Here is a 15,212-nt window from a genome sequence, read left to right as displayed (position 1 = left end):
TTCCGTAGCACATGCCATCTTATGGAGCATCTAAGAAAAAAGAAATAGCTGAATCTTCAAAAATAGAGAAAGAAACTTTGAGGAGCTTTTGTCTATCATTTCTCATAGAATTTTCGTTTGGACCTCCAACTCAGAGCATTTTAAAGAAGTGCCATTTTCTAACCTCCAAAGAAATGCTGCAGAATTTCTGTTCTCCATACACAAATCCTTAATCCTCCCTACCCCACATTCTCCTGTGGCGGAAGGGGAGATAACCTTGTACTTTGATGGAAGTGCGTTTGGAAACCCAGGTGCAGTAGGAATTGGTGGAATTTTTAGAAGAAGAAATGGCACAGTTATTTGGGCTTTTAGTGGACCAATAGGGATAGCCTCTTCATCAAAGGCTGAAATTATGGCAGCATTAACTGGAATCAGGATTGCGAGAGATCTGGGTTTTCAGAACATCACCATAAAAGGAGATTCAGCAAATACAACCAGGTGGTTAGCTGACTCTGGCAGTGGACCATGGGCTTTAGCTCATTTTTTTACTGGAGCAAGGGATATCCCTCTCAACCTAAATGCACAGCTGGGTTGGATCCCTAGGGAGCTAAACACTGTTACGGATGGTCTAGCAAAAGCTGGTGCACACAGGGATGTCTTGTTTAGTGATAGTTCTCTTCCTACTTAACTTTGAGATGTTACTTATGTACCCTCTATTTCATAAATAAAGTTAACATCTTTTTTCAATATATATGCAAACACCAATCAAAACTAAGCTGAATAAAGTATAGGCTTTAAACTGATATTAACAAGTTGAGAACAGCAAGTATCATTTTAACCTAGAAAGAATAATAATCTATAGTTTCTGCATAGAAAGGGATTGTACAGCTGAAAGTTTAAGGCTCATAAAGAGAACAATTACAACGGGGATATCCAATCCTTCATATAAATAACACCTTGGCCTTTGCTATTTCTAGTTTTATTTTTTCTTCCAACTGCTGCAACCTACAGAAGTTCTTGGTTAAACTCAGACAAATTGTTTCTTGTTTTAACACAACTCCACTAACTTATAACTTGATGGCAGGAAGATTTCATAATGACTTAATTGTAGCAATATCCCATTAAGTGCACCTAACTCTTTTTCCAAATAAACCTAGCATGTAGCATCTTTCTGTTTGAGCTGATACAGCCACCTAAACCAGCAAGAACATCTGCCAAATCATCTGGATAGTTTGAAATCTATCCATATTTGCGCATGCTGTTTTTTCATCAGCCTCCACTGATATCTTTTTCAGCTAGTGGCTACATCAGTTAATGGATGCCCTCACCAGAAAAAAGCTGCCACATGTACTTATATTCCATCAGAAGATTTAGGCTATACCAGTCAGTAACCAGGGGTGCACATTGGTTGAATCATAGAAGAGTATAACATTTACATTTTCTCATATTGCAGTTGCTAAGTATTTATTTATAGCATCAACCTATCAAAAAATATCCGTAGTATGATATACTAGTGCTAAATTATATTTAATGTTAACTATGCTTCAATGCATGACACATTTAAATTTCAAGAAAATATTAACAACCCAAAAAATTAAGTACAAGGCAATGTTAAAGTTGACATAAAACTTCAAGCATTATAAATAGGTATAATGAGCCTACCACAGTTATTACCTAATGAGCTAGGGCTCTAGGCCCAGTCCCAGCTAATTTAATAAATAGACTTCAAAATTAGCCCCGGGCCTGGGTGTTAAATGGGGAAAAAAAAAAAGCTCAAAGCAGTGCAACCCATGTTAAGAGTAACATACTGATCTCTCATATTGACAAACTTGCAAGATGTAGTCTCAAATGTATTCGCAGATAAAGGTGCCGATATGGTACAGTATGCTCAAAATACATTCATGTCCAAACTTTCGGATGAATTCAATGAGCTACTGAAGGAGAAAAGAGAAACTATGACAAGTTACTGAGGATCACTGGCACAGTCAAGACTTCACCTTTTGAGCGATTTGTTAATGCATCATACAGCAGGGAAGGATGCTTGCGTTCTTCCTTCTTATATTTTAATTTCACTTGATGTCGTGTTCGATTAGGAAATAGTTGTTGTATCATTGCAAAATCTGTCCCAAACTGCCGAACAGCCTGAAAACAGGTAAGAACATGCACCACAGTTATAACTCCAACTTGATCAAAATGGGCATATACTGAATAACAAACCTAAGAACTAGTACAGGGTACATTAATCTCAGTAATGTTAAATGCATGTGAACCATAAGCCTCAAGGCATGCCTCAGTTTGAGGCATTACTGACATGCTCCAAGGCTGATACTTATTGTGTGTTCATGCACATGAGGTGAATACCTCAAACCATGAGGCATGTATACGCCTAGCCTCTGGTGTGGCATAGAAATGAAGCATGCCTCATATCTTATGCATGTGCCTTATATAGAATATTAATACATCCCTATCTCATTTAAAAATAGCCATCTTTTATTTTTTCTAAATTATAGTTAATCACTTAATTGTTTAACTTTTTATTATTCCACATAAATATCATTATCAAACCTTTTGGCCCTTTACAACAATCATGGAGATTGGAAACCTAATATACAAGGGGTGAAAAAAAAAACCTTCTATCTTATTAGAAGGTCAGATAGAACACTGGGCCATTAAAGACCAGCAGCTTTCTGTCTCAGCCTAAGTGCCAAGAACCATTAAACAAGGCCTGTTCCAATATTTGGAGCTATCTTGGAGCGACATTACAACTGAAAAAAGGATTGGATTTAATCCTATCCAAATTCAAATCTAATTCATTTAGCCATAATTAGGTTTTCAAATAAGATCTGCTAATTGCTTGGATCAAATTCAGATATTGCTTGTCCATTAGGATCAAATCCGATCTGATTGAGTAAATATACATACACAAAATACCACTTTTCAGTAGAAAACTTCTTTAGAACTAAGTGGGATTTTGGGTTTGGTAAATGTATTTTTTCTATTTATAGTACATTTTTTTGTTTTATATTTAATTTTATAAATTTATGCTAATTTTATATATGCACATTGACAGAATATCTTGAACTTAACAGCATATAGCAATATGTTCAAGGCACTTGGGTCCAAACAGAAAAAAAAAAAAAAAGTAACATCAGTTTCTGCGCTGTCAAGAAATTGGTCATGCAAGATGTTTCCCCAGCTGACAGTGAAGTTCAAAAAGATGTTGGAATGACTCAGCCAAAATGTAGTGAGGTGGTTCAATAATGGCAGAATTACATGCCAGAGCAGAGACATTTCATCTTATCAGTTTATATTTATTTTCAACATAGAGTCCCAATTGTACATAAATATATGCATGAGAATTTACTGATCCAAGTACCTGATAGAACAATTCTGTATCTTGTTTTGACCATCTTCCATGAGGTGTCCTGTCCATAAAGGAGTGGTAATTTAGTTTAAAGGAATTCTTTTGTATTGTATGATTTGCTTGATCATCATCAGAGTTGAGACCTTGCGCTGAGGTGAAGGGATCCTGTTCGTCAAAGAACGTATCTTGGGGGGGAGAATTTTTAGCACTGCACAACAAGAAGAAAGTCAGAAATATTTGAGGCTTTGGATACTGAAACTAACAGCCACAAGATCAGACATATCCATTTGAGGCTTTGGATACTGAAACTAACAGCCACAAGATCAGACATATCCATTTCTCATTTTTAGATAATAAAGGTAAGTTTCATTAAAATAAAAGATTACAAGTATCAGATGGCGAGAAGTCAACAAGTGAAAGAAAATTGAAAACAATCTCAAATTTGTTTCTTTTTTATGAATAAGAAAACAAGCTTTTAGGTTGAATGGTTCAGAGCGGGACTATCAGATCTGAAAGGAGAAGTCGAGTGAACAGTTTTTTTCTTCTTCGCACCAGATTTCCAGATCTGCCACCCTCATCTGCTGTTCGGCTGATTGAAGATCTCACACACTGAAGTAACTTTTCTCTCTCTCTCTCTCTTACCATTTTTTTCCTGGTCGTGTGCCAGGGCAGAACCTGTACTAGGTCTGCCGATTGGATGTGAGGTGATCAGCACCTCTTTCTTTCCTTTTTTGTGGGGTCGACTGATCCCTGTGAAACTGTAGGTCGTGAGGACCTTTTTGTGTGCTGCAACAGCAGCTTTTATGGTGAACTGAGGGTCAGAAAGTGACCAGTACCTCTTGTGTGCTGCAACAGCAGCTTTTATGGTGAACTGAGGGTCAGAAAGTGACCAGTACTTGCTGTAACAGCAGTCCTGTTGATGCGTAGGTCAAGAGATGACTTGTATGCACTGTGGCAACACTTGTGTTGAGCTTGTAAGTCAAGGGATGACCTGTTAGTGCTGTAACAGCACTTGTGTTTTTACAAAATGAGGTGTATTTCTGAAGAAATTTTTTTTTTCGTTCTCCCTCAGTGTTAAATTTCTTTAAGGCTGTGTACCCCATTTAAGAATTGTTTTTGAATCTGAAATCATGAGTGGTGAAGATTCTGCTACATCCGGTGTTTCCTCAATGCTGAATGGAATGAGTGGGGGTGTGGACCTATCCTTTCCCATGGCTGTTATTCCTCTTGATGGTTTAAATTATTTAGAGTGGTCAAGAGGGACCAAGTTGTACATCACTACAAGGGGAAAGATAGGTTATATTAATGGGAGAATCAAAGAACCGCATTCTGGGAATGCTGAATATGACAGATGGAACCAGGAAAACAGCATGGTCATGTCTTGACTTTTGGTTTCTATGCAACCTCAAATAAGAAGGAATTTCATGTGGGCTGAAACGGCAAATGAGATCTGGGAACAAGCAAAATCAACATATTCGGAACTGCGACACTATGCAAAAATCTACCAACTACAGGCAAAACCGTCTACTTGTAAACAGGGGGAGAGATGTCTATCTGTGTACTACTCAGACTTGACCTCTGTCTGAAAGGAGTTAGATCATTATCAAAGTGTGGATTAGAAGTGTGATGAAGATGCAAAACTGTACAAAAAACTCATCTCCCAACAGAGAGTGTTTGCTTTATTACATGGTTTGAACCCTACATATGAATCTATCAGAGTCCAGATCCTAGGTAGCAAGGATCTTCCATCAGTTCAGGAAGTTTATGCTCTTGTACAATCAGAAGAAAGCAGAAGGAATTTGATGAACAGTTCTGGAGATGCAATTGTGTTGGCAGCGAAAGGGAGTGTTACTACCGGTGGGGGAAATACTTCTAAGAAGGGGATCATCAGAAAAAGATGGATGACAATGACAAATTGTGGTGTACTCATTCCCAGAAACCCCAACACACCCGAGACACATGCTGGGATCTTCATGGGAAGCCGAAATGAGCTCAAGATCTAAATAAGAAACAAGGTTTAGATATGAATAAAAAGTTAGGACAGCAAGGTACAAGAAAACACACTATGGCAAACATGGCTACTCAAGAGAATTAGCCCCCTCCCCCATTCATACTGTGACTCAGACACATCCATCTCGATCTTACCCAATGAAGGATTCCGTGACCACTTAGAGCTCAATGTTAGAACAATTCGTCAGATGGATGCTCCTCCCTCAACTTCATTTGCATCTACATCAGGTAGCTCTGGATCATTGATTCTGGAGCGTCAAAACACATGACTGGTACATCCTCTTACTTTCAAACTTATCACCTTTTTTCTGGAAGAGACAAGGTGAGACTAGCTGATGGATCATACACTACCATAGCTGGCAAGGAACCATTTCTCTCCCTCTCGACCTTACCCTCTCTGATGTTTTACATGTTCCAAAAGTTCCCATTAATTTGTTGTCTGTTAGTAGTATTACTAATTCCTTAAACCACTCAATGACCTTTTTCCCTTCTTATTGTGTGATCCAGGATCTGGCCTCAGGGAGGACGATTGGTAGAGGATGTATGGTTGATGGACTTTACATTCTGGAGAATAAGGCTGGTCTTCAAGTCACAGAGTCTAAGAGTCAATCCTATAAGAGTCAAGTTTATCTATGGCATTGTCGTCTTAGTCATTTATCTTTTGAGTCTTTTAAAGTAGTGCTTCTAGAATTATTTAAGTCAGTGTCCGTTTCAGATTTCTCTTATCAAACTTGTCAATTGAGTAAGCAATGTAGAACTCATTTTCTTTCAAAAAATAATAAATCTGAATTTCCTTTTCACATTGTTCAGTCTGATGTGTGGGGCCCTGTTACTTTACCATATGAGAGTGGCTACAAGTATTTTATTACCATTATCGATGATTATTCTAGATATAAATGGGTATATCCCACGCGGACCAAGGATGAAGTACCAAAAATTATCCAAGATTTTCAGCAGATGGTCTTCACCCAATTTCAAATTGAAATCCAAATTTTTCAGTCAGATAATGCCAAAGAGTATTTTCATAGTGATCTCACAAAATTTTTTGCTTCACGTGATTCACTTCACCGTAGCTCTTGTGCTCGAACACCACAACAAAATGGTGCTGCTGAAAGAAAGAATCAACACCTCCTTGAAGTGGCCCGGGGTTTATACTCCATATGAATGTCCCAAAACGCTTTTGACTTGAGGTTGTCCTTTGTGCTACCTACCTCATCAACCGTATGCCCTCTCGTTGGTTAGAGTGCAAAGCCCCACATCAGCTTCTCTTTTCTAAGGCCCCCTTCTTCCCATTCCTCCTCGTGTGATGGTCGTTGCTTTGTCCAAAATTTGTCACCCACTCAAGGAAAATTGGATCCTCGTGCTATTCCTTGCATATTCCTGGGGTACTCCTTCACTTAGAAGGGATATCGTTGTTTTGGTCCTGTTTCTCAGAAATTCTATATTTCCATGGATGTCTCTTTCTTTGAGAGTGAGCCTTTTTTCTCTATTTCTCCTCAGGAGGAGAGTAGGAATGAGGAGAAACCGGTTCAGCTCCCTCCTCTTCTTGATCCTCCTCCTTTTCGAGTCTTCTTCCATCGTCACAAAGGCCAACCAAATTCAAGAGCTATGGAGGATCCAAAAGATGTACCTCCAATGCCATTAAACTCTTCGGGGGCGGATCATACTCACTCAGGTATCTTGGTTCCCATTGATGTCCCTGACCCCATTGCAATTGATACCTCTGTTGCTAATGACCTTGACCTTCATATTGCTCACAAGAAAGGTGTTAGATCGTGCACCACTAAACACCCCATTTCCCACTTTGTTTCCTATGAAAACATTTCACTCTCTTTTCGAGCCTTTCTCACATCCATTGGCAGTGTCCCTATCCCTAAGAATGTGGCAGAAGCTCTTTCAATACCTAACTGGACAGATGCTATGAAGGAATAAATTAATGCCCTTCATAAAAATGCCACATGGAAACTTGTAGATCTTCCTAAGGGAAAGGATCCAGTTGGATGTAAATGGGTGTTCACAGTCAAACATAGGGCTGATGGCACGGTGGAGAGGTATAAAGCTCGTTTAGTGGCAAAGGGGTTTACACAAGTGTACGGAGTTGATTATGCAAAGACTTTTGCACCCGTTGCCAAGATGAACTCCATTAGAGTTCTATTCTCTCTTACTGCTAATCTTGACTGGGATCTATATCAGCTTGATATCAAGAATGCATTCTTGAATGGTGACCTTGAAGAGGAAGTTTATATGATACAACCCCCTGGTTTTCAGGCTCAAGGCAATGAACAAAAGGTGTGCAGGTTGAAGAAGTCTTTATACATGCTGAAACAATCACTGAGAGCCTGGTTTAGTAGATTCCATGCAGCAGTTCAGTAGAAAGGATACAAGCAATGTCAATCTGATCACACATTGCTTGTGAAAAGAGGAGAAGGTAAAATTGCTACTTTGATGGTATATGTTGATGATATAATTATCACTTGCGACTAGAAGGATGAAATCCAAAAGTTGAAGAGTTTTCTTGCCACACAGTTTGAAGTAAAGGATCTAGGTCCTCTAAGATACTTCCTAGGAATTGAAGTTGCCCACTCAAAAAGGGGTACCTTCATTTCCCAAAGGAAGTATGTCCTAGATTGACTCCAAGATACAGGAAAAATGGGAGTGAAGCCAGTTGATTCCCCTATTGATCCTAACCATAAATTAGGTGACAGCCAAGGTGAACCTATCAAGGATGTGAAACAGTTTCAGAGACTTATGGGGAGATTGTTATATCTTTCTATGACCCGCCCAGACATTGCTTATGCAGTTGGTGTCCTTAGCCAGTTCATGCATGGCCCTATGACCACTCATCTTGAAGTAGCAGAAAGAATCCTCTGATACCTTAAAAGGTTTCCAGGTGCTGGCTTGTTGTTTCAAAGGCACGGACATTTGAAAGTTGAAGTGTATATTGATGCAGATTGGGCAAGATCCCTAAATGATAGAAAGTCAACTAGTGGCTATTGTACCTTCCTAGGAGGAAATCTAGTTACCTGGAGAAGCAAAAAGCAAAATGTGGTGGCTAGATCCAATGCTGAAGCTAAATATCGTGCAATGGCTCATGGAGTGGCTGAAATTACGTGGATAAAGAATCTATTGAGTGAGTTGGGTTTTCCAGTGGATAGACCTATGACCCTATTCTATGATAACAAAGCAGCCATAAACATTGTTGCTAACCCTGTGCTAAATGATAGAACTAAACACATCAAAGTCGACAAGCATTTTATCAGAGAGAAGGTTATCACAGGGGAAGTGTGTACTCCCTATGTCAACTCTGAGGATCAACTTGCAGACATCTTTACAAAAGGACTACACCACTCACGACATCATGATTTATATGACAAGTTGGGCATGATTGACATCTATGTCCCAACTTGAGGGGGAGTGTTAATAGTTGTTATTTTTCCTATGTGTAGTACCGCAGGGGTACAATTGTACTTTCTCTTTTTTATTTTAGTTGTTGTCGCCCTAGTATATATATTAAAAAAGTTATGCCGCTAGCAGTATCTTTTGCTCTCATTTCTCTCTTCTCTCTTCTTCTCTCTCTCTTTTCTACCTTCTTCCATTCTTCTCTCCTGCATAACAGATAAAAAGCAAGTTAACAAGAAGACAAACACCCCCAAAGGTTGAGATGCCCGGCACCATAAAGAAGAGGCAGTCCAGTGCACGAGGCTCCCACCAATGCAGGATCTGGGGAGGATAGATGCCAAACACCACAAGTGCAACCGTTAATGGGTACTACTGATAAAATAAATAAATAAATAAATAACGTTAATGAGTACTCCCATCCCCCCAAAACAGATTCTCTATGCCCCTAATTTCGCCAACCCATTTGCAGCCCTGTGGACCCATTGTACAGACATCTATCTTCCCCTTTTTACTTCTTTTATCTAATTTTAGAAAATTTCTGTACATCCAAGGACAACTCTCTTCATTTTGAACCCATCCCACTACCTCTTTAGAGTCACCTTCCACAACGATGTCAGTGTGGATCTTCATCTTTGCCAATCTCAGCACTGCAGTACAGCTAAATATCAGATCTGATTGCAGACCCTTGGCCTAATGGACCCAAAAAAAAGGGTAAGAATTTCTCCATTGTTGCTCCCAAACACCCCTCCAATTCCAAAGGGGCCGGGTTACCCTTGATGCAATCATCAAAATTGAACTTAATCCAATTATTAGGTGGAGGATCCCACTGAGGATGAGCAACTACCCTGCCCAGTACCCACCGCTGACCTAGTAATGAGCTGCTAGTTTCTAACTATATAATCAACAGAGAAGGAGCTTAATAATCACATTGTTTTAAACCAGTGAGCCACTTTCATTGTGATCAAGTCAATGATAATACCTCTCTCATGAACTTTGTTTCTATAGAGCTTTCCATTTCTTTTCTCCCAAATAGACCATAAAATTGCAGCTCTCATACACCTCCAAAGAATCTTTCCTCTTCTAGTCAGAGAAGTGAAAAAAGTAGGCTGAATAGCTTCTTCACTTCCGAAGGAGGGGCCCCTCTACAACCAAAGAGAGCGAAAAAATCCCAAATACCCGACACAAAAGGACAGGAGATTAGCAGACGACTTTCCCCACTCTCATAGCATAAGAGGCATATATGAGGAGATATACACCAGTAAGGTCTCTTCTCTTGAAGGGTCTCACAAGTATAATCTTTGAATGGTACAACTCCCAACAAATACCCTCGCTTTAGGATGAGTTGGACCACTGCAAATTTCTTTCACTGGAAGGAAGGGGGAAGCAGGGGAAAACAAAAAATCAAAGAAAGATGCACAAGAGAATTTTTCAGATTTAGAAGGATCCACAAACACACCCCCTTTAACAGCTCCAGTGATTCAAAACTAAGAGGGATCTCCACTTCTCTCAAACCCCTTCTGAACCCAGCATTCCAATTACAACCCAGGGGACCATAAGACAAAATAGAAATGGTTTTGCTTTTATCTTAGCGAGCAAAGTCCCCCCACCACACATCCTCACAAAACCTGATTTTGCCTCCAGAATAAAGGTCACATCTGACAAAATTTAAAAAAAAAAAAAAACAAGGATACCTGCAACGGATTTCCATGGAGTGTTCAAGGTGGCTCTTGTGTTCAGCCCAATACTAACGATTATACATCGCCAATGATAATATCCAAAGTAAAAAAAGTTTAGATCGCAATGCTCCTTTATCACAGTCCCCCCCCCCCACCACCACCACCACCCATCTTCCCAAAACCTGATTTTGCCCCCAGAATAAAGGTCATTTCTGACAAAATTAAAAAGAAAAAAAAAATCAAGGATACCCGCAACAGATTTCCATGGAGTGGTCAAGGTAGCTCTTGTATTCATCCCAATACTAATGATTATACATCGCCAATGACAATATCCAAGTTTAGATCCCAATGCTCCTTTATCAACCTCTCTAGCTCTGAATACACCAAAATCCATTGAACTGATTTCTGCTTCCAAAGAAGTGTCTATTTCTTTTTTTTCAAATGCCCCAGCAATTAGCAAATGAAATAACACTGCAAACAATCTTTGCTTTCTTTCGTCCCACCAATGATGGTCATGTAGGAAATTTTACCTGTGGTGAAGGATTAAAATTTGATCTTAAATAGACCAAGGGAATAACACCATACAAAATTCACCACTCTAAAGTGTTTTTTTTTTCTTTTTTACAAAGGTAAATAAATAAATAGTAAACATCCTCCCCCCAACTTTTGCACATAAAACAAAGACTTTTCAAGTGAAAACCTCTAGACATCAAATGTTTTTTAATCATTATCTGGATTTCAAATGGTTGATGATGAAAGCACAGTCTAAAGAGAGAAACCAAGCAAATGCTTCCACCCTAGCATAAACTGGATTTCCCTACAGCTTTTATATATTGCTCAATTTGTAGAAACGAAAGATTAAATGCCGAAATTGGTTTCAGAATTTGCACACATGCACAATGTTTGTGCTCTATATATTTGCATATAAGCCCCCTCCACTCACACACAAACAAACAAAAAGGGGAAAAAACATCGCCTAGTTTAAGAAACATCAGATTCTCAAGACTCCAACTAGTGCAAAGCCTAGTGGCCTTTAATGTTATCATTCTCAGAGCTAATGGTTGCCTGGTTTGGACCTATAGTGGGTGTGCGGTGGAGGTTGATGCTGCGGAAGCTGAAATTAGAGCTCTCCTTGTGAGTCTCAGAGTTGCTGCCTTCCTCAACATTTCCTCATTGGTGGTTGAGGGAGATTCCAGATCGGTGATAATAAGCTAGATAATTGATAAGTAGGGAGGTCTGTAGGGATTCAATTCCTTCCCCAATGAAATCAGGAATCACATAGCATTGCTGAACTGCACCTTTAGAGGATACCTAGAAATTTTTATGGTCAAAGAAAATTCCATTAAAAAAAAAAAAAAAGAAACATACAACCTAGCAGGTTACAAGGCATCACCCACATACATCATCATAGAGAAACTACTATAAATCAAAATAAGTTTTCCAAGATACAAAGATGAAATCCCAGAACTTCCCCTAACTTATCCCCCAGGTCCTCCTTGTCAATTTATTTGAATTCTGGTAGCACCATAACCAAATCAGCCATGGATTTTCTGACAGCAGCCACTGTCTTGTCCAAGCTGCAGGCTGTCTTCAAAAATTCTTCAATTCTTCTCCTTCCATATATTCCAACATATTACAAATGGAATGCAGCTCCAGATCACCTTCACTTTCTTGCTTCCTCTCAACTTTGGCCATGAAGGGAAGATTCCTGCAGTTAATTTTGGATGAAAATCTGAAATACCAAACATAGCAGTGAACAACCTCCACATGAAACCAGCAATTTTGCAAGAGTAAAACAGATGACTGACATTTTCCTCCTGCTCTTTGCATAAACAGAACATGTTAGCCATACTAGAGCCCCTTGATTTTCTCCAATCTTGCTAAGGATCCTAGGATCCCAAATTACCACCAAACCACCTGAGAGACCCACTGCATTCACCTCCACCCACTCCCCGCTATTGAATCCCCAAATTCCGTTCTTCATTCTCATATCAAAAGCCTCTAACTTTGTTTTTTTGCAACAACACTACATTAGAGATATGTTTTCTCGGAAATTTGCTAACGACCTTCTTCTTTCTTCTCTGAGCCCTCTTACATTGCAAGATAACAACTTCATCTTCTAATACTGTCTTTCACCCCCTGCTGATCCCCACCCCTTGCTTTTCGTCGGCCAATCCTTCTCCCTTCCCTTCTCCTTCACCCCACGCCTCTTCCGCTTCTCCTAGGCAGACTTTTTAATGTGTTATTCCCTTCTGCTCCTCTCAAGTTTTTCTATAGCCTTCCTCACTACCCCTGCCAATCCCCACCCTTCACTCTTCGTCAGCCAATCCCTCCCTTCCCTTCTTTTTTTTTTTGGATCAATGACAGAAACTTTTATTATTAAAAGGAGATGGTAGAAGATACAACAGGAAGGGGGATAAAATCTCTTACCCACCCTAAAAGTAAACATCAAATTACAACACTGCCCAAAAGAAACTACCTCTTCCCACCCCTTGTTTAGCTAAAGAGTCTGCGAAAGCATTGGCACTCCTCTTGGACCACTGAAACTGAATTTGCATGTCTTGAGTGAGCTGGTTAATTTTATTTTTTTCATTCAAGAACTTCCACAAACTAACATCTTCCTTCTACAGCCAGTTAATAGCCAATGTAGAGTCGCCCTCCACCAGCAATTTCCTAATATTCAGCTGTTTGGCTCTTTTTATTCCTTCTAAAACTGCTAGAATTTGAGCTCTCAGAGAATCCTCCCAACCTATAGGGCATGAAAACATGGCCATAATTTGACCTTCGTCCCTGAACACTCCACCTATACCTAAAGTGTCTGGGTTTCCTACGCTGCTGCCATCAAAATTCAATTTAGTGCACCCCAAAGTTGGACATAAGATTTTACCTCTCTTTTTTAAACCCCTCACTGAAGTAGAGTTAAACAAGCTTTGCACACTTGGGGGGGTGGGCCACCTGCAACCAAAAAGAGAGAAAAACCAACACCAGATTTCTGATACAAAAACAGGAAACTAATAGGTGATAACCACCATTCTTCTTACATAAGATGCACCAGTGCGGGGATAAACACCAACTTGGCCTTTTCTTTTGAAGTAAGTCAGAAGTGTTACTCCCTTCCCTTCTCCTTTGTCCTTCCTCCCACACCTCTTCCCCTTCTCCGTAGGCAGACCTTTTAATGTGTTCTTCCCTTCTGCTCCTCTCAAATTGTTCTATAGCCTTCCTCACTACCCCTTCTCCTCCTAGAAAAATAGCCCTAGTGCTTTACCAATCTATACCTGTCTCTCCACCAGCCTATCAATATCCACCCTCCCTCTCACCATAGAGTGCTCTCTTGTTTCTTCTCCTCCGACTCCTGAATTTTTTTTATTCCTCCCCAACCATTTCACCTCCCTTGGTGTTGATTGGCCTGTACATCCTCCACTCTTTTTGTTCTAAGCTTTAACGAAAGCTATCTTTTCTCAAAAAATAAAAATAAATAAACACATTTTCAGTTCTCCAAATTCTTTCAGCCCATGCTCAATAAAAAGTTATGAAAACAATTATGGGTTCCTATCCAACATCCCTGGCACCCTTGATGTCATAAGCATGATTATCTCTCCCTCAAGAAACACCCAAAAAAAAGTGTAATGTTGAAAGTTATGCAATTTCCCTTTCTTACTATAGAAAGGCAATTTTGTACATTTTAGTAATTTCCATAACCAAAATGGATTTGATCCTAATTCCAGGTTCAAGCATTCAGATTGCAATATTTAAGACTAAAATTGGAATCACATTAGGCCATTAGAATACCAGGAATTGGAAGCTAAAAACATAAATGACAAGTTATCGGGATGGGGAAGGGGGACAATGTAAATATAATAATTCCAGGAACCTTGGTTCAATAATCAATAACAAGGAACAAGGAGAACTTGAGAAGGGATGTTAGTAGCTATGTTCTCTGGCCCTATAACAAGGAATAACTGAATTTTGATGGCAGCAGTATGAGAAATCCAGGGCCTTCGGGTATTGGAGGGTGCTAAGAGATGAGAAAGGGAATGTAATAGCTATTTTCTCTGGCCCAATTGGAGCAGGAGACTCTTTGAGGACTGAAGTGTTAGCAGCTTCGGAAGGGGTACAAAGGGCTAAGGACCTGAATGTCAATAAAATGCTTATAGAAGGAGATTCTGAGACTGTAGTGAGCTGGCTAAAAGAAGACACCTCTAGGCTTTGGAGCTACAGCAATGAAAAGAGAAAATTCAAGTGGCCGACCAAGGACATGGAAGTTCAATATATTTGGGTAAAGACAAATGCAAATTCCCTTGCAGATGGATTAGCAAGGCAAGGGGTGAATAGGAATTCTGTTTTCTGGGCTCAGTTGCAATTGTTGTTTTCTTTTTGGGTGTCTGCCCACTTACTTGGGGAGTAAAGACACTTTAGCTCCCCCGCTATGTAAGCTTATTCCTATTTAATGAAATCTGTTGTAATTGATCAAAAAAAAATTGAGAAGGATGTTAGTCATAGAATTAGAGTAGGATGGGCAAAATGGAGAGGTGCATTCAAAGCCTTATGTGATATGAAAATACCACTTGGACAAAAAGGAAAAATTTATAAAATAGTTACAAAGCCAGTAATATTGCATGGATCAGTGTCAGACAAACAAGAAACAACATGTCTAACAAATAAGCGTGCTAAAATGTGAATGTTGAGGTTGATGAATGGGAAAACTAGAAAGGATAGGACTAGAAAGAAGTTATTCGAAGAAACCTAGGAGTAGCTCCAACAGGTAAAAAATGAGGGATGGTAGA

General features: G+C 39.5%; 1 protein-coding gene across 14 annotated transcripts in view; it reads right to left on the bottom strand.

The window, feature by feature from the left end:
* Window positions 1–15,212, bottom strand: part of LOC148855081 (Homeodomain-like superfamily protein) — a 30,444-nt gene that overhangs the window by 3,285 nt on the left and 11,947 nt on the right. For 13 of the 14 annotated variants that reach the window (XM_088986037.1, XM_088986045.1, XM_088986046.1 and 10 more), the window contains 2 exons: window positions 3,356–3,551; window positions 1,977–2,121 (listed from right to left, as the gene is read on the bottom strand). In XM_088986037.1, the coding sequence (XP_088842163.1) occupies window positions 1,977–2,121; window positions 3,356–3,551 (341 nt within the window). The remainder of the gene's footprint in view (window positions 1–1,976; window positions 2,122–3,355; window positions 3,552–15,212) is intronic. The other variant, XR_016113232.1, reaches the window with a different exon arrangement.

The sequence above is a fragment of the Nelumbo lutea genome, chromosome 4 (assembly GCF_056320005.1).
Source record: "Nelumbo lutea isolate HS-2025 chromosome 4, American lotus-T2T, whole genome shotgun sequence".
NCBI classification, from domain to species: Eukaryota; Viridiplantae; Streptophyta; class Magnoliopsida; order Proteales; family Nelumbonaceae; genus Nelumbo; species Nelumbo lutea.
Note: the sequence above shows the minus strand (reverse complement) of the source record. Positions and strands in the feature narration are given on the sequence as shown.